Source organism: Takifugu flavidus, chromosome 3 (genome assembly GCF_003711565.1).
Source record: "Takifugu flavidus isolate HTHZ2018 chromosome 3, ASM371156v2, whole genome shotgun sequence".
Lineage (NCBI taxonomy): Eukaryota > Metazoa > Chordata > Actinopteri > Tetraodontiformes > Tetraodontidae > Takifugu > Takifugu flavidus.
The window spans coordinates 2,503,100-2,525,419 of NC_079522.1; the positions used below are offsets into that span (position 1 = coordinate 2,503,100).

A 22,320-nucleotide genomic window follows, 5' to 3' on the forward strand; every position below is an offset into this window, starting at 1 on the left:
CAGAAGAGCCAGCTGCCGCGGCAACAAGGCCACTGGCTCCATTGTTGTCCTGTTATCCTCATAAATTGTGCATTTCCCCTGGTGAAATTCACTTCCCAGTGAATGTGTCAGCTAAAGCCTAGTTTGAGGGGACTGTTTCCCAGCTGTGATGCGCCCCCCCCCCCCACCCACCCACCCACGCAGGGTCTGTGGAACACAATCACAAACTCGGGTGGAGGTTGAACAATGTGGTTTATTAAAAGTCTTAGTGAGAATCTCATAAGAACAAAAATCAGAAACAAGCCCATTACATGCTGCCACCAATTCCCCGTTAATTCCCCAGTCCTCCATTAAATCAGGGCGGAGGACAATAGGACAGTCCTCGTCCCGATAAGCCCTCCTGGTACTTTCCTCACGCTATGTGTAAGAATTTGACAACTTATTCCAGTAAGCCGAAAAAAAAGCAGTCTTGGTGGGAAAGGGACCTGTTTTGCTTCTTATCTCCCTCTGAGCAGTAAATGGCCACAAGCTAATGCGCTAATTAAAATGCACCTGCTATAGAAGCGAATTAATCTTACGTATTACAGCTTACATAACAACACGTCCTCCCACAACCTACCGTGGCAACCCTTCCCCAGCTTCCTTTCTCTTCTTCAACGCTAGTTTTCTGACAGTGAAAACACCCCCCCGTTAGCATCAGGGGTCAAACCTCAAACCCAAGAAAAAAAAAGGTGCACTATCACTGCAAGAACCTGCATGCAAATATGTACAAACACACCGAGCAATGGAGCCAGCAGGCATGGAAAGTCAATCCCTAATCTCCAGCCTTTTTCTCTCCGTCTCTCAGCATCGTCATGTGACTTTTCTCTCGCAACAGCATAATTACCTGCCTAAGTGCCATCACCTTCCAAACGCTAGTTTATTCCCACTACCATTCCCACAGTGGCACCTTGAGCCTCCTAAACAAGCAAGATTAATGTGAAAGGAAGTATTTTGGGGGGGTTTTCTTCTTTGCTTTGATGCTAGCATGCTAACCCAAACTATCAGCATGTCAAACAACTCTAGATGTTTGTTAAATGAGGATCTCTTTAGCCAACATTTAGGATTCGATGCCTTTCTATCGCCTCCAGCCCATGTTGCTGGTGTACACCGTCTTGTACCCTTGTTGCATCCCCACTGGTCTCCTGACCTCGGAGAAGGACCGCGAGGTCCCCACGTTTGAGGCCGGTGGCCTCTGAGGTTGCCACTGTCTGGGCAGAGATCGGTAGCCAGGGGGAGCAGAGACGGAGCTCTGCGGAGACAGGAATGACGGCAACGGAGCGCGACTCTGGTTGCGGATCAGGCTCCAAGTTCCAGCCCCCTGCGGAGCCTGGTAGGAAACCTTGGCCTTCCACTCTGCCGGAGGCTCCGGGAGGCTCCGGCGCTGGGCCGCTGAGTGGACGCTTGAGACGAGGTCTTGCTGGAGGTCCTGGAAAGGAAAGGCTTCGTCCACAAGGCCCAGGGGATTGCGGGAGGCCGCCTCCCATGGCGAGAGGCGTTTGTAGCCCTTGTCCACCCGGGAGGGCCTCGGAGACGACGAGGCTGAAGCTGGCCTCTGCCCTCGGAACAGCAGTCCGGAGGGTGGAGAATGGGAGTAGCTCCTTCCGTGTGCCTGCAACCAAAGATACACACGTTTATTTTAGCAACAGTTCAGTTGTGTTTGGCTAACCGGCCCAACCACCGCAGCCTGTAAAACACTAAAGAGTAGAACTCTCTGCTCAGGCATTGTTTTGAGTGGTGGCACTGGCTGATATCCTGTTGCATAAAAATAACCAGAATAAATAAGAAATTCCAGTTGAAGCCATTAAGAGGTGTGAGACTGTGTTTCTAAACTTCCTCTTATTTCTTCAGAAAAGTTGATCTCACCTCCTTTTTCATTAGAATGCAGGATAAGACAAAGACAAACATGACGACAAAGTGACATCTGAAGAGTTTAGAAGGCCAAAGGTCAGAGCCGACCGCCGCTTCGGTGGCGTGACGTGAACTGGAGTTGTGCATGGAAGTGCGGTGGCGCCACCAGGTGGACAAAGCGTGTAAGAGCAGCAGATGGAAAAGGTGAAAGAGCACAGAAGAGTTTGAAATCGCAAATCTGGAGGCAAATCTGGATAAATGAGTCCTAATGGTTAAATTCTCTCTTTATCTGCTTCATTATCCTACATATTCGAATAGTAAAGGCCTCTCACGGGTGATAGATTGATAGATAATTCACTCATAATTCAATCAATCATTCAACTAAAGAGGAACTAAACTGAATTTACAGTAAAATCACAGCTGTTTGAACCTTTTTCACCATGATACATTTAACTGGTTGCGTGTGACGTAACTTGTGGTAAAGCACCCTGGGCTATCCATTTTGCCAGGGGACTCTTCTCTACTGGGGGCCAAAATTAACCAGCCAGCTGCTTTGAATGTCGCTCCAAATCTAAAAATACCTTCTGTATTCGAATCATCTGCTGGTCATCCTGCAGGAATGTGCTTTTCAAGCATTCGCCCAAATGGCTGCAGAGGTGGACGACAAATTAAATTAGACCGTACTTAAAAAGAAGTTTTAAAAAAATCAGGAAAATGGAGGAAGAGCTGGCAGAAAGGAAAAAGAAAAATGATCCAAGGACCAAAGAAATAGAAGCCAAAGGAGGATAAAAGACATTTTAATGGCACAGCAGTGGAAGATACAGAAAGTGCACTATGAAGAGACACACAAAAGAAACAAAAGAAATGGAAAATAAAAGCTACCTTGTACCAAAATCTGGACATGTGACGATTCCAAAAATAACTTATATGGGTAACAATGAAAACTGGAGAAGAGGCATTCAACTGCAAACTTATGATGAAAGCCTTCAACAAAGTGGCTGAAGGAGAAATTTAAACCACCTCCCGTCCCCCCTCCCCCGGATGAGGCGCTTTAAATTTAGTACCTAACAGCTGGTGAAAAGCCTAAAATAAAACTAACCCACTTCAGCTGGTGACCCGCTTGGGAAGAAGGTTTCCCATCGAACATTAACACTCCTGGGTAACACTCGGATATCAACGGGAATAAGCACGTCCTCGGTTTCACGAGATCTTCGCCGAGTTAGCGTGAACGGTGTCGTGTTGTTATATGGTTTCAGGCTATTTCACACACACACAATATGAACCGTTCGTTACCCTGAAGGTGGCCAATGAAGGTGTCACACATGTTACATAAGATCTGCACTGATGACATCACCGCTGGGGTAAATTGAGCTCTTTACAACCACAAGCTGCCCCCTCCCCTTTATTGTTTTTCATTTACACTTTTCAAATTATTTTATTTGTTGAATTTGTTTCAGATTCTTCGTCTCAAGAGTCGACTTCCTGTGTCCTTGCCTCCCTACCTACTCGAATTCTCATACCTTTAAAATAAAATGAATTCCCTCGTATTGATCGCTTCCCATCAAACAGGCTGGAAATTGGATTCATTCCCACCGGAGTTTTACCTACTTGATCTCTTTTGCGGTGCCGTCAACATCAAAACTCTGGACTTAAGTTGTCGTGGGACATTAAACAGGGCAATTAGAGGCGACAACAGGCCTCGCAAAAGCAACTTATTGCCTCTGAACTGTCCGCTTGGCAGATGACTGCCACTAAAGGTGCCTCTAATCTACCGGAATCACTCCTTATCAACAGCCGCAGGCTTCCATATCTGAGCCGAGCTCTTTTTGGCTGTGAATTTGGGTTTAGGAGCGGTGGAACCACCTGAAACTGACTCAGCCTTCGCAGCTACAGCAACGTTAGGGCCAGCGTAGCTACTGGGAGGCTGTGGTTGGAAAGGCAGTGATGGAGTTGCCAGGTAGGGGGGGCTATTTGCTGGCTGATACGGGGCTTGCGGCGGGTGTTGGTATATGGAGCCCTGAGGAGTTTGGGGGTTATATGCAGGTGGGATGGGTTGCTGGTACTGTTGGTCATATGCCTGTTGGTATGCAACAGGGGGTTGTTGATAAGGGTTGGGGGGAGGATACATATCTGGTGGGTTTGGCTGGTAGTGACCGTCATGCATCGTTGGCTGCATGGGTATCCCAAAGGCTGCTTGGGAGCACGGGACATTGTACGGCCCGCCGGCCTGGACAGGGGGCATTTGCTCATATCTAACTTGTTGGTTTTCGACAGGAGGGTTGGGAAGTGAAGGGGCAGCTTTGGGCTTTTCAGTCTCTACAGGAGCCCCAAAAATAAAGAGAGAAGAATTGAGTTGATAGGGCTGATGTTTCATAACATCCACAACATTGAGGGGTTTGGGGGGAGGAGTTTCCTTCTGTTTGCCCTTGTTCTTAGCCTTGGTTGAAGGGCTACTCGATGGGGGCTGCTTGGTTGCTGCTGGGGGATAAAAAGGGGACTGAATAGGATTATAAGCCCGTGAGGGTGGAGCGCGTACATTTGGCGTATACTTCCACTCGTTGGGCAACGACGCGGCAGGAGACGTCGACCGGCTTGCCTTGTTGGCTTCTACCGTCTCGGAATCCACAACAAACTTCTCCATGCGAGACTGCCTCTTGACAAACATATCAGCTCCTTTCCCTCTGACAGCCGGCAGGTTTAAGGGGGAGCTTTGGGACGATGGGTTCAGAACGGTTGCCATCGGGTTGATGGGTGGTGAAGCTCTGTGAGCAATTGTGTAGGAGTGCATCCGCTGCGGCGGGGGCGGGTGGCTTTGGCTTTGTGGAGCATTTTGCGGCGGAGTCCAAGGTTTTGGAGAGGGACGTGTGTTGACCGCAGACGTCGACACGTTTGGAGGTGCTCGCTGTAATTGTGGCGTCCAGGTGTTCACAGCTGTCTGAGGCGGAGTCTGAGCGGAGCCCCACGTGCTCATCGGTGGTCGCTGTGAAGGCTGTGGTGTCGTCTGTGGTGAAACTGGCTGAGCCCAAGGGGCTTGCTGTTGGGTCTGAGTTGTGGACTGCTGACCATGCTCTGCAGAGCTCTGGGCCCACGGTGGATGAGCCTGAGCCTTGGCAGGTACCGGTGCCCATGGGTTCACATTGGCTTCGGGTCCCGCTGGAACCTGCACTTGCGATGGCTGCACCCACGGTGGCTGGGTTTGGGCTTGAGTTTGTGATGGTGGCCATGCATTCGTTGATGGCTGCTGTGGCTGTTGACGCTGAGCAGACATCCAGGGTTGTTGAGGCTGCCCTGGCGCTTGGGCCTGGGCCCACTCTTGTTGTGGGGCCTGATGTTGTTGAACCCACGGCGGCTGCTGCTGGACTTCTGGCTGAAGTTGTCCCCAAGGGGGTTGTGCTTGGACTTTTTGCTGCGGTTGAATCCACGGTGGTTGATGATGATGAGGCTGAGCTTGCGGTGGCTCTACCCATGGGGCCTGGGGCTGCTGCTTTTGCACTTGTTGGTCTTGAGGCTGACCCCATGCTGGTGGCGTTGGCTGCATATTCGGCGGTTGCGACTGCGCCCATGGTGGCTGAGCTTGTCTTTGCTCTTGAGGGTGGCCCCAGGTTGGATGAGCATGGGTCGGGGGTCGTGCTTGCTCCACAGGTGGATTCCATGACAGCTGGTTTTGAGGGCTCCATGTAGATGTCAGTGTTGGGGGCTGTACTTGTGCCTGAGGGGACTGACTTGCTATCCAAGGAGGCTGGGATGGGGATTGACTTGCTGCTACTTCCTGAGGCTGGACTTGATGCCATGAATGTGAGGACTGCTGCTGTTGTGTTTGCACTTGTGACACCGCCCAGGTAGTCTGTGGAGCAGGTTGGCTCAAACCTGCAGCAACGTTGTCTTCCTCGGTTGTGACTTGCAGAGACTGTTCTTGAGGTTCCGGTTCAGGGAGAGTCAGCGTGTGTGGATCCATTGTAGTGGCGCTCACAGGAACCCCCTGGGGGGCAGGAGGGGGAGAGGGCTCAGCAACAGGTGCAGGGGTTGGCTCCAGCTCTGAAGCAGGCGCAGACTCTGCTATCGGGACCACAGTAGGTGTGGAAACGCCATTTTCAGGTTGTTGAGCCACTGCCTGGTTGGCCAGTTCTGTCTGTGTGGACCAGGGAAGACAAGTGGGATTCACCGCAGGCTTTGGAGCCACTGGTGGAGGATTCTTATTTTTCAGAGAGGACTGAAGGAAATTACAAGCCTCGGCCCCAAGGCTGAGGTAGTCCTCCTCAGGCCCTGACTCAAAACCCAACTTCTTATCACCTTTGTTGAGGAGGTTCAATAATGCTGGGTTCGGAGACACTTTTGGACGTTCCTTGAAAGTGAACATGGGTTTAGCAGTGTTTCTTTTCCTCCCTTCCATTAAGACGCCGGTTTTAATAGCAGGAGTAGAGATTCGCTCATCCCGGGATGCTATCTGCTCTCCGTGCCCAAAAGAATCCTGAGTGAACCCACTCGCTGGAGGAGAATAAGGGACGGCCGCCATGTTCTCTACGGAGAAAGGCTTTGCCGTGCGATTGCTGAAAGTAGTCTGCATCTCACTGGTCTGGTGCTGGACGGTGCCGTTGATGTTTGTAGAGTAGTGCTGCATCTGCTGCTCTTGGCCATAGGCTTGCTGCTGCTGGTACATCTGCTGCTGCTGAAAGTGCTGCTGCTCGTAGTGCTGCTGCTGCTGCTGATACTCTTTAGGATACTGTTGCTGTTGGTATTGCTGCTGTTCATAGTACTGCTGGTACTGCTGCTGCTGGCTTTGTTGGTGCGCGCTCACATCCATGTAGACGTGGCTCTCTGCGGCGGACTGCATGTAGGACTGCTCTGCCAGGTTCTTTTCAGCCTCTTGAATTCCTTCCACTGGGATTCCATGGCGCCGAAGTTCCTCGTGTTCGGCAGCGATCTCATCCATCCTTTGCCGCCGTTGGGCAAACATAACAGCTCCTTTGCCCTTGGTTTCAGGCAAACATTCCATCTCTGCTTGGTTGTTCAGATTCCGTTCAATCTCCAGAAGACCTTTGTCCAGGCTCACCGCTAGCACGCTTTTGCTATTAGTCTGAAAATGTTTGTCTATTTCAGAATCACTCGTAGCCACGAGGGTGAATTCAACAGTGCAGGGTTCTCCGCCTTCCCCGTCTTCTTCGTCGCTGGACTCCGGCTCGTCTTCTCCAGTGCCGTAGCTCACAAGGGTGTATTTCTTGGCCCGCTGCCGATGCTTTTTGAACATCAACACCCCCTTGTTGTTGGGGTTGGAAGGAGCGGTCGTAAGGAGAAGAGCGATACGCTTACATTTAGACTTGGCCTCCTTCACTTGCTTCTCAGACAGACTCTCGCAACGCCTGAGCCCTGCGGAGGAAGAGACACAGGCCCGTGTTTAAGGCGAAAATAAGAAGAAGATCAGCGTTTCAACAATTCTGAAAGAATTAGTTCAACACCCTGAAACATTTGAACTGCACTGTGGGACGTGCCCTGATCCCAGACGGGAGGGTCAACACCAGACACAAGGTTTGACCATAACTTATCAAAGTGGGTCATCTATTTTTATCAGACAGGAATAAATGTACAACATAAAGTCCGGAGGGGTAAAAATACAACCCAGCCGATCAATACGGCAGATTTGTCAAACTACGGATGAACTTTGGTGTTTAACATTAAATCATCGTCAACAAAAACATCCCAGTCGTTACATTGATTTCCTCCATAAACTCAGGCTGCCGACTTTATGATGGCCCATCTGAAGCGCTGCCCTTTCCTTGTATTTTATAGCGCGACTCCGAATTAGCTCAGCCAAATAGGAAACACGAGGTCGTAAAGCAATTCTGAAATTCTCTGACCCATCACTAACATCGATCGTCACGGTCGGTGAGCTGAAAGGACATGACAACAGCAGCCAGGTCGGGCTGCTGCGGCCTCACGGAGAAACGTTAACATGAAGCTCAGGCCGACACTTCCAACAGCGACTCGGGACTTACTTTGCGGACGTTCCTGCGGAGCTAACCTGAGGGCGGAGGAGGCAGCGGGACTGACCCCAGGCTCACTTTTGTAGCTGAGTTAAAGCAGCCAGTTTGAAGGGATCGGGTATCGAGCACATGCTGGTGTCTGTCAAAGGACAACTTCTGCAGGCATCATCAGCGTGCTTGTGTTATATTTATGTCTTCAATGTGTCTCAGTCTCCATATTCAAGCTCACGGTGAGTTATGGAGCTCCTCACACGTGACCGTTTGCCCATTTCTCACCACCTCCTCTGAACTCTATTCTCACTTTGATCTGCTCTTCAGTCCCGAACAGGAAGTCTCTGCTTCCATCTGAAGGAATGAGCCCCCTCCTACAAATGCCACACGGGACTATTTTCAGGAGCACGCACAGTGGACACCGGGCACAAGCGTTACTGACGAGTTCAGTTTGGTTTCAAGCTACTATCGTCCAAATTCCCCATTAAAGAACAGAATCCTGCAGTCTGCCCCCACAGAGGAGGACCGGGACGGCGGTGCCCCTCCGGGGTCTCGCCCAGCACTTACTTGAGTGTCTTGCGTGATGTTTGTGTGGTTTGTCTGGATCCCCTTCAGAATCAGAGTCCTGCTCTTCCGCTGGTGTCCCGTCATCTGAGGGAGTTCCAAACGAGACGCTGAAAGACCGAGGATCCCCCTCACAGCCTCCTCCTCCTTCTCCTTCACTTTGGGATCCAGCACGTCCACTGACCTCGGGGCCACCCACTCTCGTCATGCCCCTCCCTTCCGATCCCTGGAGATGCTCTTGCGCTCCCTCCTCCCGTCCCGGCCCCTCTGGGGAGCCGACCACCATGCCGAGCTGTTTGAGTGGTTGTCTGAGATCTCCGGGCTCCAACTGCAACACGCCGGTGGTGGTTTTGTGGACCATGTCAGCAGCTTCTCTGTTGGATGGCTCCCCGAGGATCCCGAGGGCACTGCCGAGGGACGCGCATCCCCCGTCGCTGGAGGTTTGCACCGACACCTGTAGCTCCACCAGGTCACCCGGAGAGAAGCAGCGCTCTTGGTCGGGTTCTTGCCCTCGCTGATCGGCCGGTGAAGAAACACGCAGCTCGGTACAAACCAGTTCGGGTCCTTTGGAAACCGCTCGATTGCTATTCAAGTCATAAAAGGCCTCGTCCTGGGACGCAGGTATGAAGAGCTCCCTCGGGCTTTGACACCTCTGCTCTGAAGAGAAGATGTGAAGGGTGGTGCTCTCTGTGGTGGCATCAGAGCCCTGCCCAGGACACATCTCCTCTGGTTCTTCTTCTTCGGCAGAGACGCTGCAGCATCTGTCGGAACACAGATGAAAGATGTTAACGCACGTTGTTTCCCAGACCGTTGCCGTGGCAACCAGGCATGACGGGAAACCGGACCAAAATCAGGAATCAAGTTCTACGTGGCATGTTCTAGAATCTGGACGCACGATTCTGTGAAACAAGACGCTTGTAAAACTGATCAGCAAAGCGCTAACGACCGTCAGTGATGCCTGGCACTGGTGGCCACACACACACACACACACACACACACACATGCACGCACACACGCAGTGATCTTTGATGCATGTCCAGCTGTGAATAAGAAATGTTGAGTGTGTCAAACATCTTTCCTCTGCCTCACAGATCTGATTGACCTTCTAATGAGCAGCTGCAGACAGTCGGCCGAGGCGTCCACCACGTCAACGGCCTGTGAAAGGGTGAGGTCGGCGCATGGCTCTCCGTTGAGCGACACCATCTCATCTCCATCCTTCACTCCGGCCAGAGACGCCGGGCCACCTTCCTCTACCTGTGGAAGACAAAAGAATCGTTTCAACAGCTAATATCTGCGAGGAATCGGCTCTCCGGGCATCTCAGTCATTCCATTTTTTGAGTCATTCCATCTTCTTTCTGACGATGTCAGAGGCCAAAAAACACAACGGCGAGATTTAACTTTCCATCTGCATTTCAGTTAGATCGAGAAGGGCAGCGATTCACACAGACTTGCTGCTACCAGAATATAATAAAACGGTCATTAACACAGAAACCTGACTTTTAGACAGAAATCTAAGAATTTGTACACATCTGTTTGTTTTACAATTAGTTTAAATTCAACTGCAACTGACTGAACAGGTTTCGTCTCTTGTAGTAGATCCCTCTCACCACTAGATGGCAGCTTAAACACGTGAAAAACGAAAGGGGAAAGTCGGGAAAAACCTGCAGGAGAGGAAAAGCGATGTTTTCTGCACCACAGTCAGGTGTTATTATTGTTGTGTGAACATATAAGGAGTTCTTCTCTTGGAGCGTTTACCTTATAAAAGTGCAGCCTCGTATAAGCAGCAAAAACAATGGCAATAAAATGAGCAGAACTTCACAAAAATACTTTATGAGTGACTTTACAGAGCTGCTAATGTTCTGATGAATTCCCCCGGAGCCTTTAAGGCCCTATAAGGCTACCGGGCTGCTGGGAGTCACTCCTGGCTGTGAGGAGGACACTTTGTCTCAAGGGCCACATCAACTGCACTTTGCTCCAAAAAAGGAGGAGACGTTTGTCTGCGCGCAACGCGCCAGAAACACAACTGTCAAAGTCGAGCATCTCTGAGCATCAACGTCTCATGTGGAGCAGGAGAGGACACAGAGGAAATGCTGAGGGTCTCTCTCAAGTGTCCTGTTGTCCCACGATCCAGGTAAAAGACAGGAAGACAGAAGAACATGTCCATGTGACCCCCAGCAGCCCTTACATACAGCTTCAAACAATTATGGGCTTTTAATGCATTTCAGGTCAATTTCTTCCATCTGTTCACACACACACACACACACACACACACACACACACACACACACACACACACACAGAGTTAAATTCTCATTTTAAGGACAGTGGACCAGATTAACCTGCATTTCACAGTAAGTTAGAACAATGATTTTAGCTCCCGTTCCTCATCCAGCCTCCCAGTTTAAATGGGTTCTTCCCCGTCTTCTGAACCAGTTCTGCAGAAATTCTCCCAACTCTTTCAAAATCCCATAAGCAAACAAAATGACAAACAGACAGACGGACTGAAAACATCCTAATCCTCTTTGAATCCATCATAACCAATCAACTCTCTGCTGGCTCCTCTTCACCATCTACTGTGGATCACTGAGAGCACAGCCTGATCTGGCCGCGTTTATTAACCCTTCGTGGTGTTTGGGGGTCTGTTCGGTCGGGGCCACACCCAGACGGGTCGGGTGGAGCCACCGATGGTCGGTGTGGCAGCCTGAGGTCAACGACACTGCACCCACCTTCAGCAGCAGCAGCTCAGGCAAACAGACTGCTGCCATGACGGAGGGGTCATAGGTCAACAGCATCAAAGGCAAAGTGTGTGCGTGTGTGTGTGTTCGTGTGTGTGTGAGCCGATGAACACCGACACACACTGCAGCAGGTTAGCGTGACCCAGTAATCAGCACGCTGACTCGCCTGCAGCTCCGGGTGGTGAGACGCGACGCATCCGAGTAGCTCGGATTTATTCATCGATTTATTTATCGGATCCCTAATTTGGTCAGAACAGAAATTCCTGCAACGTCTCTGCGGCTTTAAAAAACAAAGTGACCTCACCAACTTTGTACTAAAGCCAGACCTCCAAGAAAAATACTGGCCTCCCTTATATGGAAAGAACCTTTTTCAGAGCTACCCCACCCCCCCCACCCCCACCCCCACCCATGTGTGATACGCTGCTCGCTCCAGCTTCAACGTCACGTCTTTCTTTCAGCGGCTGTTGTGATCCCAGCGTGTCCCTCCGGCCTGGCTCTCCGTCCCCTCCTGAAAGAGCTGCTGGTTCTGATCAAGCCCTACAGACGAGGGCAGAGGCACAGACGCCCCAGGACCACAGGTCACACGGCCAGAAATTTTGTGTAAAATGTTTGTGTCAGTGCGGTTTAACAAGGACTAAAGGTGCCAAAGTTCCCTCAGGTCAGAGGGTCTGTTTTAGGGAACTGTGTTGTTCATGTGAGGAGCCTTTCCAGCCTCACCGCGATGTAAAATGTGATAAAGTGCCTCTGAGGGTGTCCGTCGAGTCAGCAAACTCCCAGAAATGCCCTTTAAAGTGCCCCAGAAGATGCCCCCGCCCTCCACTCGCACCCCATCAACATTACTGTTGTGTGCTTTTATTCTGAAATCACCAAACCAGATGTTTATGAGCTCATCTGCAACTCCAAGATGCCAGAGAAGAATATTCAATTAATTTCAGACGGTTTCAGCTTCAAGTGTTTGGGGACGAGCGGCGCGTGCCCGTGACAGTGATGCATGGAAGCTCTCAGGGGCTTTGATCTGCTGCAGCTCGGAGGTCGCAGGAACGCAGCTTAAGAGAAACATTTACATTTCAGCATCACGCAGGAGCCCAAATATAGAGAAAAGCCCGAGTCGGGGCAGGTTCCCGCAGCACAGCTGCTCTTCAGGCTCCTCAGAACTTTGAGCATCAAGGAACCGCGGGAACGAACCCGGCAGCGCAGGTGGGGACCGCGCTGAAGCGGAAACGTGCAAATGGCAACAAACAGATGAGAGCTGCAAACAAACACGCAGCCTGGAGATGCGATCAGAGCAGCATCTCCTCCTCCTCCTCAGTGTTCGGTAAACAGACATTACGCAGTCAGGATGGAGGCCATTTGCCTAAACCTGTTTGTTTTTCAGGCGATTTCTGCTCGTTTCCACTTTCTCTCCGCTCTCCGGAAATCTTCAATTTTCCTGTGAACCTCTCTGGTGGCTGTTTAACTTCCACTGAGTGATAACAGATCCCGCTGCCCTCGGCTTCTCACTCTCTCTCAGCCTTGACCATATAAGGGTCCCGAGGAATCTCGCACCAAAACGCGGCCGACGCGCACAAAAACGCGCCGCTCCGAGTTTATTTTCTCCCACCACAGTTGCATGTTTCCCCCTCCGAGGATGAAACGCACTAAAAACGCACGCCGGGGACTTTTTAACCGCGTTGGGCAACTTTTCCACCCGACACGCACGCACCTTAATCTCCACTTTACCGCTTCTATGTGACGAATGTGAGGCGATGGAGACGGATCGGACCTACCTGCGACACCAGGAGGGGTCTGTAGGTCTCTCCCGCTCCCTCCTTCAAGGTGAATCCCCAGGGCGCACCGCCGCGCAGCGTCACGCACATGTAATCCCCGATGCCCATGTTTGCGCGCCGGCTCGTCAGCCACAGCTCCACCGTGCGCTCATGGAGCTGTCAGCCAGGCAGGATCCACCTCCACCTCCAGCGCAGCACCGCTGTATAATCCTCATCATCCGAGCTCGGCCCCCGTCGCAGAGACGTCACCACGCACGGACACGCCCGCGCACAGCTGCTGCGTCTTCGTGTGCGGCGCTCAGGGCAACGTTCCCGGGATAAACCAGGACTTGGGCATCACTGGGAAGAGAACCGGAACACTGTCCAGAGGAATACAAACAGGTAAATACTTTAAAATTTGAATCTGGAACTAACTTTAGTCTCTTCCTTCTCATGAGGCGACTTGTGGGACCGTTTTATTGAAATGAGGAAACGCTTTATTGGAGTTTCCTGACATTGAATTAATAAGCGGGCAAGAAGGGGAACTTTGGGAAACGATGTTGGACCTTAAACGTCCTGAAATTTCACATGACGTGACCATGAAGCGCAGCTTTTACCGGGTTTAATATGAATTCAATTTTTGATTATAACTTTTAAGGACAAATTCGACAAAAAGCTGAACTATATCACATGTCAAGCGTTTAATATAAAGGTGGATTATACCCAGTTGTCACTGGCTAAACAATAATATATTCCATGATCGCGTTTTCTATTCATCTCTGCTACTAATCCATACAACGAGCCGGTTGCTCTGTTGTCACTCAAATGCTAAACGTGACTCGGCCACGTTTAAAAGTGTACTTTGCATCATAACAGTGTTCCGTCTTATCGCAGATGTTCGGATAATGAAAGCGCACAGGTCCGCGTTCCCTGTGCTGACGTGTATAGGGGCCCTCTGTTTCACGCATGCGCACAGCGTCAGGCACAGCTGGCCGCTCAGGCGAGTTCACATTCGACGCGTGAAGCCATGAAGGAAGTCGACGTGTACCATCTTCAAAATAAAAGCACGCCGAAGCGCGGGAACAAGTTAGATGTACAACACCACACTGTTAGTAGATATTATATTTATCGAACGATTGAAGTTTAATTGGATGTACGGATGGTACTGTAGCGTGAGGCTGGGCGAGGAACAGCGTTTGTTTTCTTTTCCCCTGCTTTTATGCTGAAATTCCTAACCGGAAACGTGTCGTCTTTTCCTCCTTCCACTTTCCGCCGCGCAGCAAACTCGGCAGACCGGCGCTACGCTGGAGTTTGACGTGGCACTCTGCTGCTTTCAGTGACCCCACGGCGGAGAGAACTCTGCCCCGCATTCAGGTAAATACCGCCGCGACATCGTGTACAGGAACAATACAAACACCGGCGCACACATGCGCGGCGGACACGTCTTTGTTTGACCGCCTAGAGGCTCGAAAGAGACGCCCTTGTGGTACCGGGGAAAACTTTGTAGTGATTTCCGCGAAGGCAACGCGACGTTTCCCCACAATACGCGATCAAACGGTCGCCTGGCATCACTCTGATCGATACAGCGATCGGCGGGGGTCGCCTGTCATCCTTGCTGTGGTTTACCGGGAAGAGGACAACATTCGCGAGGGTGAGGACGACGCGGACGCGCAGGTTTTTAGCCATCATAACGGTCTTTGACGTGGCATCTGTCGGCGGTGGCCACCGGGAAATCCCGACACGTTACTGTTGCCTCCGATTCTCTTTTTTCTTACCCCGAAAAGTGGCAAAACAGGGTTTTCATCCGTAAGTGCGCGGCTGCCACCCAGTTGTTCAACTTTTCTTTAAAGGCGACACCCTTCAAACGCAATTATTTTCACTGCAAACTTGCCAACAGCGGTGAAGAAACGACCGCAACCTTCTCCACCCCGCAGCTCCCCGCACGGAATTAAAGCCCAAATCATGCAGATGCGCTGATTAATATTAATAAGTGACAGGAAGACTTTTGCTGACATTAGGAAGGACGGGCCTGTCTTATCTTTGCCATTCAAAGGTCTGTCTTACACCACCGGGTCAAACATCACTTGTTGTCTCGTGGGCACGGCGCGTGTTGTGTTTATATTTGTGTTATTAACAATAAACAGGAAGTCGTACCGACCTGTGATGACGAACCACTTTACCTCTTCCAGGGTCACGGGGAGGGGGCACATGGGGGCGAAGGCAGGTCCCCCCTGGATGAGTCGCCAGTATGTTAGCATTTGTGGCTTCGGTACCTTGCTCAAGGGTGTCTCGGCAGTGGTCTGAAGGTGTTCTTCCCCTCCTACCAGAACGCGCTTATGACCCTGACCTAAGGAGGCCGTCTCCGTAATTGCCACGCATCCTTATTCAGAACGGCCATTTGACGTTATTTAGATCGGCGACTGAAATATAAAAGGAAGGAAATGCAGCTGCCGGTTGGCAACAGCCCGGTTCTTCCCCGACGGGAAGAACCGGGCCTTGTAGGCGGCTTTGAAACGCTGGTTCCTCCTCGTTCAGCTCAGCAGCTTCAACTTTCCCTCTGCAGCTCGGTGAGACTCCTCCTGGCATGAGAAGCCTGCAACAGTTGTCTCCATCAACATGAGCCAACAGGGTTACGTCGCTGCACCCCCGTACTCCCAGGCACAGCCCAGGATGGGGGGCTACCAAGGCGGGTTTGGACCCGGCCCCGCGCAGCCCATGAACGGGCACTACGGAGGTCCTCCTCAGGCGTTCGCGGCTCCCCCGACAGGTAGAAAACCTTATGTGGCTACAACAGAAAAATGAGTGTAGAAAGTTGAGCATAAGTAGCTAAAATGGTTTCTGTTCCATGTCCTGTTCACCTGCTGGGTCCCTGCAGGTATGATGAAGCCCCCGGTTTCCTCTGGCGCCATGCCCCCGCCTCCGAGCCAATTTAGTCCAAACATGCAGCACAACGGTCCACAAAGGTAACAGGAATCAGCAGAATCGGAGTAAATGTCCCTCCTGGGCTGGTGTTGAGCTCTCCGACATGTCTTTGCTCAGTTATCCTGCAGCTTCTGCTGCTTACGGGCAACCTCCGTACAACAGCATGGCCTCTCAAGCCCCGCCCCCAACGCAGCACCTCACCAATCAGATGAGCGCTATGAATTTAGGCAGCTATGGTAAGTTTTAGCGTCGATAAGAGGAACTATGTGCGCTGTAACGCCCTCACGTCATTTTAGTTTCCAATGTGTTAAGGTCAAGGCCCTGCACGCGGCCCCCCTCCCCAGCCTGTGGCCCAGCAGCCCTTCCAGATGCCCCATGCTCCAGTTATGGGTCAGCCTCAGATGCCTCCTGGCCCTCAGTCGCCCCAAATGTCTCCTCCACAGTCGCCGTCCGCGAGCTCGCCATGCCAATGGGGGGCCCTCCCATGGCGGGGCCTCCCATGGCGGGCATGGGTAGACCCTTCCCTGGGCCATCTCCTCCAGGCCCTGGTGGGTTCCCGCAGCCCTCTCCTGGCGCTGCCGTTCCACCTGGATACCCCCAACAACCAGGTATGAAGTGGAGTGAGTCGGTGAATCAAACCTGCGGGGGCTCTGCTGAACCAGGACCCTCTCTGCTCTTCTGAACAGGCCAGTTTGGAGGGCTGATAGCTGGGCCCCAGCAGGGTATGCCAGGGGCTTTTCCTGGAGCACCTGGGGGACTGGCGGGACCACCTCAGAAGAAACTGGACCCAGACTCCATCCCCAGCACAGTGAGTGGAGCGGCGATCCGCCTGGACCGACGCGTCCACATTAGAAAACTGCACCTGTGAGGACATTAACGCAGAACCGGTGTGTTTGGCAGACCCAGATGATCGAGGACGACCGGACCAAACACGGGGGGCAGGTCTACAGCACAAACATCAGAGGTCAGGTTCCACCTCTGGTCACCACCGACTTCACCGTCCAGGACCAGGGTGAGTCCTCCTGTGACTTCCAGGGCTGTATTTATCATCCTGATGAGTTTAGAGTCCCACGGTTAATTTCCCCGTGTTGGCAGGTAACGCCAGTCCCAGGTTCATGCGCTGCACCGCCTACTCCCTCCCCACCACCGCCGACCTGGCGAAGCAGTGCCAGGTTCCTCTGGCTACCATCATTACCCCCTTGGCAGCTTTGCCAAAGAACGAGGTACCGTTCTTTTAGCCACATGCTAACGCAGCATCCAGATGTTGCAGCTGCATGGAGGCGGTTTCTGCTCCCTGTGACGATGAAGGCGCCGCGATTTCTCTGTGAAACTCCTTTTTGTGCAGGCTCCTCTGTACCTGGTGAACCACGGCGAGACCGGCCCGATCCGCTGCAACCGCTGCAAGGCCTACATGTGCCCCTACATGCAGTTCACGGACGGAGGCCGGCGCTACCAGTGCAGCTTCTGCAACTGTGTCAACGAAGGTGAGGCCCGGTCACAAAAGAGCCTCGGGGCTGAATTCATCGGTCAACGTTTGTCTGGTTTGTGTTATTCCAGTTCCCGTCTTTTATTTCCAACATCTGGACCACATGGGCCGGAGGGTGGACTTCTACGAGAGGCCAGAACTGTCTCTGGGCTCCTATGAGTTCGTAGCAACCCTGGATTACTGCAAGGTAACGAGCTGTGGAGGTGTGGTTAGGGCGGGTGGGCGGAGTCGGGCCGCGGGTGGGCGGGGTCAGGCCACGGGTGGGCGGAGTCGGGCCACGGGTGGGCCGAGTCGGGCCGCGGGCCGACTCTTGTTCTGTTTATGAAGTGTTATAAACAGCCGCCCATGGCCACTTATTAAACAAACACCTGTAACGAGAGCATCGCTATGGCAACAAAACAAAACGCTCTTTCAGGAATTCTCATCACCACGACGCAAGCGAACTGAAACGTTAGAAACTGAGGAATCTGCAAAATCTGGTAGCATCTCGTCTTAAAAGTGGAGATAAAAAGATGTTCCACATTTACACAGAAACCTTTTTGTTCAGTGCCTGAAAACTCAGAATCAGGCTGATATTGACGTACACGGGGACAATAAACATTTGAACTGTGACCAAAGGTCGGTGAAATTATAATCTTCTGCCTTAATTAAGGTTTAAAATGCTGCTAAGGTACAAAATCGCCGCAACCTGTTTCACGGCAGCATCCGCCACAGCACCCCCTAGTGTTCAGTCTGCGAACTGCAGCTCATCCTCACCTCTGTTTCCAGAACAACAAGCCTCCGAACCCTCCAGCCTACATCTTCATGATCGACGTCTCCTACAACAACGTTAAAAGCGGTCTGGTCAAACTGATTTGCGAGGAGCTGAAGACGCTGCTGCAGAACCTGCCCAGGTAAGAGAAGCAGGAAGCTTCACCTCATCAGAGGAGCATCCCGGAATGGTCACAGCCGCTGAAACCAGACCAAAAACACGTAACCCACCCCGTTCACCCCTCGATAGCCCTCATCCGTTGGCGCAAACGCCCCAAAAGTTGTTGTGATGAGTGTTCAGACGTGCTGACTGGGCAGCAAAGCCTCCCCGTTAGTGAGCGATGTTCCTCACGTGTTCCTCACCAGGGAGGACGGCGCCGACGCTTCCGCCATCAAGGTGGGCTTCGTCACCTACAACAAGATCCTCCACTTCTACAACGTGAAGAGCGCTCTGGCTCAGCCGCAGATGATGGTGGTGTCGGACACGGCCGAGATGTTCGTCCCGCTGCAGGACGGCTTCCTGGTCAGCTACCAGGAGTCCCGGGCCGTCATCTCCAAGTAAGAGCCGGTTTCCCGGAGAGACCCGCTGCGGAATGTTCCGACTCTAAACCGGCGTGTCCTCCGCAGCCTCCTGGACCAGATCCCCGACATGTTTGCCGACACCGGCGAGAGCGAAACGGTCTTTGCTCCTGTCATCCAGGCCGGCATCGAGGCCTTCAAGGTGAGCGACAGCCGTCAGCACCAGCAGCCACCGGACGCCTCGGCGATCCCCGTCTGGGAAGACTTCCAGGGCCCGTTTTGCTCTTTTCATCAGGAATTCGGTTCCCGCTCGCTCTTCCGCCCTCAACATTGAGGAGGGGAAAAGGCTTTTGTGTTTAGACGAATCAGAAAAGTCTGAAATCCATGTCGACAGATGGCGGCGGCTCCGTTTCCAGTCGTTTGTGGTCTCCGTTTCTTCCTCCTGTTTGTGTTTACTTCTGAAGTCCCACACGACTTTCCAGAGACGTGAGGTCAGCGCGCTGGAAACACTGGCAGATTTAACTGGAACCAGCCGGCGCGTTTGTCCCGTTTCAGCGATTTTCGTTTTATTTCGCCACGGGCGCGGGGGGGGCTTTGATCCCCGCCGGGGGAGGGGCTAGCTCGCCTCACGACCTCCCGATCTCATCCCTCCTCCAGGCGGCGCAGTGCAGCGGGAAGCTCTTCATCTTCCACTCGTCCATGCCCACCGCCGAGGCTCCGGGCAAACTGAAGAACAGGGACGACAAAAAGCTCGTCGGCACCGACAAGGAGAAGGTGAGCGGCTCCCGGGAACGCCGGCGAGTCCCCCCCCCCCCGGGTGAGTGTGTGACGCGTGTGTGTTTGGCTCAGACTCTGTTCCAGCCTCAGAAGGGGGTGTACGAGCAGCTGTCCAAGGAGTGTGTGGCGCAGGGCTGCTGCGTGGACCTCTTCCTCTTCCCCAGCCAGTACGTGGACGTGGCCACCATGGCCGACGTCCCGGCGCGCACGGGAGGCTCCGTCTACAAGTACAGCAACTTCCAGGTGGGAGGCGTCCCGATCCCCCGCTGGGTTTAGACGGAACGGCGGGAGTCGGTACCAACAGCGTTCTGGTGTCTGCAGGTGGACGTCGACGGAGAACATTTCCTGAGGGACCTGAGGAAGGACGTGCAGAAGCGCGTCGGCTTCGACGCCATCATGCGCGTCCGCACCAGCACCGGTGAGTAAACCCGGAACGCCGGTACCATCGGAGGAAAGGCCTCTCGGTCACGCGACGTTTGTCGGCAGGCTTCAGGGCCACAGACTTCTTCGGCGCCATCCACATGAACAACACCACGGACGTGGAGATGGCGGCGGTGGACTGCGACAAAGCTGTGACCGTGGAGCTGAAGCACGACGACGCGCTCAACGAGGAGGCCGGCGCTCTGCTGCAGGTGCGACGCTTTACGGGGCTCCTTATTTGGGAGGGGAAGGCACCATTCTGACTTGAACTGCGTTTCCCAGTGTGCTTTGCTGTACACCACCATCGGTGGTCAGCGCCGCCTCCGGATCCACAACCTGAGTCTGAACTGCAGCTCGCAGCTGTCGGAGCTGTACAAGAGCTGCGAGACCGACGCCCTCATCAACTTCTTCGCCAAGTCGGGTAAGAATCCGTCGCCGGATCTTCGTCCGAGTTCGCCGCCACGGCCCTCCGTCGTCACTTAGGCTCCTCCCACTCTCTCACAGCGTACCGCGCCATCCTGAACCAGCCCCTGAAGAACGTGAGGGAGATCCTGGTCAACCAGACGGCTCACATGCTGGCCTGTTATCGCAAGAACTGTGCCAGCCCCTCAGCGGCGAGCCAGGTGAGCAGCGCCACAGCTCCCGGTTCAGCTCCTGGGTTCTGTGGAACGCCGTTTTAACCGTCCTCCCCCACAGCTGATCCTGCCCGACGCCATGAAGGTGTTCCCCGTCTACATGAACAGCCTGATGAAGACCGGACCTTTGGTGGGGAGCACGGAACTGTCGACGGACGACCGCGCCCATCAGAGGCTGGCCGTCATGGCGATGGGGGTGGAGGAGACGCAGCTGCTGCTGTACCCGCGACTCATCCCGCTGGTATTCAAACGTCTTTCCCGCTCGGATGAACGTTCCATCGGGATCTAAACGGATCCTTTTTCGTTTCAGCACAACATGGATGTTGGTGCAGAGGCTCCGCCCACTCCTCTCCGCTGCTCAGAGGAGCGTCTGGCCGACACCGGCGTGTTCCTGCTGGAGAACGGACACGCCATGTTCCTGTGGCTGGGCCAGGCGAGCCCCCCCGACCTCATCCAGAACCTCTTCAACGTTCCTTCCCTCGCCCACCTGCAGGCACACATGGTCAGATTCAGAGATGAGTTTTAACAAACCCACAAACAAAAGGTGCTAACTTTCTAACATCTGGTTGGGAATTTCAGTCTGTTCTGCCCGTTCTGGACAACCCGCTTTCGAAGAAGGTCCGAGGTGTCATCGGCGACCTGCTGGAGAAGAGGCCGGGCTCCATGAAGGTGAGCTGAACGTAGTCTGTCTCCCCCTGGTGGACAACAGCGCCAGCACAGCCGCCGCTGCGGCCTGTTCAACTGGGGGGAGGCAGAACCATTGGGTCAGCGCTGAGCGCCGGTAACCATCTTGCTTCTTCTCAGCTCCAGATCGTGAGGCAGAAAGACAAACCGGAGATGTTGTTCCGTCAGTTCCTGGTGGAGGATAAAGGCCTGCACGGAGGAGCTTCCTACATGGACTTCCTTTGCTACATTCACAGAGAAGTCAGGCAGCTCCTCACCTAACCCCGCCCCCTTTATATCCTCACCTAACCCCGCCCCCTTTATAGCCGCTCGTCCTGGGACAAACCAAATGGACACGCGGGGGGGCGGGACACCAGGGGGTTCTTCTGAGTTCCAAAGCTGCCTTCCAACGCTCAGTACAAACCTCTAATTACCGCTCGTCACCTGGACAACGCAGCTGGAACTACCCCGTCCGTGTGTGTGTGTGTGTGTGTGTGTGTGTGTGTGTGTGTGTGTGTGTGTGTGTGTGTGTGTGGAGAGCAGAAGAACGTCAGCTCCTCTGGATGGAACATATGTTGGCACAAGCAATACAAACATGATGTCATTGAACGTTTTAATTTGGCTTTGTAGATTCGAGTGTTGAGACGGGAGGTTATTTGTGGCCGACGCTGACGCACAGAGAATAAACACCAAGAATCCTTTTTTTTTTTTAAGAGAGATATAAACTTTGCAGTATTTAACAGTTTTATCACAACATTTCTGTCCCAACGTGCAATTAATTTGTCTGGCTCATTTACAGTCAGCTGGGGGGGTGGGGGGGGGAGCAGAAAGCAGACAGCTACGTTTGTCTGAGCGTCCGAAATATCAATATTGTACATTTGAGTTCACGTATGTGGCCTTAAAGCAACGTTTTGTACGTGGAACGTGGTGATCCACTCGCCAACATACTTAAATATGAGCCAAAGAAATACGGCAAAGTTCTCCGTCTGTGTCGACACTCAGGGTTTGGACATGACTGACTGGAAATGTTTCACTTCATGCCACAAAAGTGTCAGATATCGAGTTCGAGTCTTTTTTCCAACGTAGGATTTTCAGATTTCAAACCAAGATTTATGGGACCAATCCTGTGTTAGCGCCGTCCCGCCGCTAGAGGGCGCCGGATGACAGAAAATCACCATTGCTGATGTAACCAAATAAAGCATCTCACATTTGCTCTGAAACATCTGGACGTGACGGCCTTTGATGTGCTCCATCCCTTTCATGACA

The 22,320-nt window shown here is 52.7% G+C and overlaps 2 protein-coding genes across 4 annotated transcripts; one reads left to right on the plus strand and one right to left on the minus strand.

Annotated features, from left to right (window-relative positions):
* Positions 1 to 212: 212 nt before the first annotated feature.
* Positions 213 to 13,160, minus strand: LOC130522939 (synaptopodin-2). Of its 3 annotated transcripts, XM_057027837.1 has the most exons (5): positions 12,900 to 13,160; positions 9,505 to 9,652; positions 8,406 to 9,163; positions 4,406 to 7,233; positions 213 to 1,630 (listed from the first exon to the last, which is right to left on the minus strand). In XM_057027837.1, the coding sequence occupies exons 1-5, from the start codon at positions 13,009 to 13,011 to the stop codon at positions 1,097 to 1,099; spliced, it is 4,380 nt and encodes a 1,459-aa protein (XP_056883817.1). In that variant the 5' UTR covers positions 13,012 to 13,160; the 3' UTR covers positions 213 to 1,096. The 3 variants fall into 3 exon arrangements, with proteins under 3 accessions (XP_056883817.1, XP_056883815.1, XP_056883816.1); XM_057027835.1 differs by lacking the exon at positions 213 to 1,630 and having other exon boundaries at positions 2,651 to 7,233; positions 12,900 to 13,158; XM_057027836.1 differs by lacking the exon at positions 213 to 1,630 and having other exon boundaries at positions 2,651 to 7,233; positions 9,505 to 9,656; positions 12,840 to 12,957.
* Positions 13,144 to 22,274, plus strand: sec24d (SEC24 homolog D, COPII coat complex component). The gene is given in 25 exon segments (XM_057027839.1): positions 13,144 to 13,284; positions 14,163 to 14,256; positions 15,446 to 15,649; positions 15,758 to 15,845; positions 15,922 to 16,040; positions 16,117 to 16,250; positions 16,253 to 16,412; positions 16,491 to 16,612; positions 16,705 to 16,816; positions 16,900 to 17,027; positions 17,150 to 17,288; positions 17,362 to 17,477; positions 18,059 to 18,183; positions 18,407 to 18,598; positions 18,668 to 18,761; positions 19,217 to 19,333; positions 19,409 to 19,579; positions 19,658 to 19,754; positions 19,823 to 19,968; positions 20,039 to 20,177; positions 20,261 to 20,379; positions 20,453 to 20,632; positions 20,702 to 20,893; positions 20,971 to 21,060; positions 21,196 to 22,274. Coding segments are annotated over 23 exon segments (3,072 nt in total). The 5' UTR covers positions 13,144 to 13,284; positions 14,163 to 14,256; positions 15,446 to 15,498; the 3' UTR covers positions 21,337 to 22,274.
* Positions 22,275 to 22,320: the final 46 nt, after the last annotated feature.

Excerpts from the sequence above, each read along its gene's own strand:
- LOC130522939 (XM_057027835.1), bottom strand. The coding sequence starts at position 13,011 with ATGGGCATCGGGGATTACATGTGCGTGACGCTGCGCGGCGGTGCGCCC. Across the intron at positions 9,653-12,899 it reads CCTCCTGGTGTCGCAGGTAG|AGGAAGGTGGCCCGGCGTCT; the intron begins GTCCGATCCGTC and ends TTCCACAGGTAG. Across the intron at positions 7,234-8,405 it reads ACATCACGCAAGACACTCAA|GGCTCAGGCGTTGCGAGAGT; the intron begins GTAAGTGCTGGG and ends CTTCCTCCGCAG.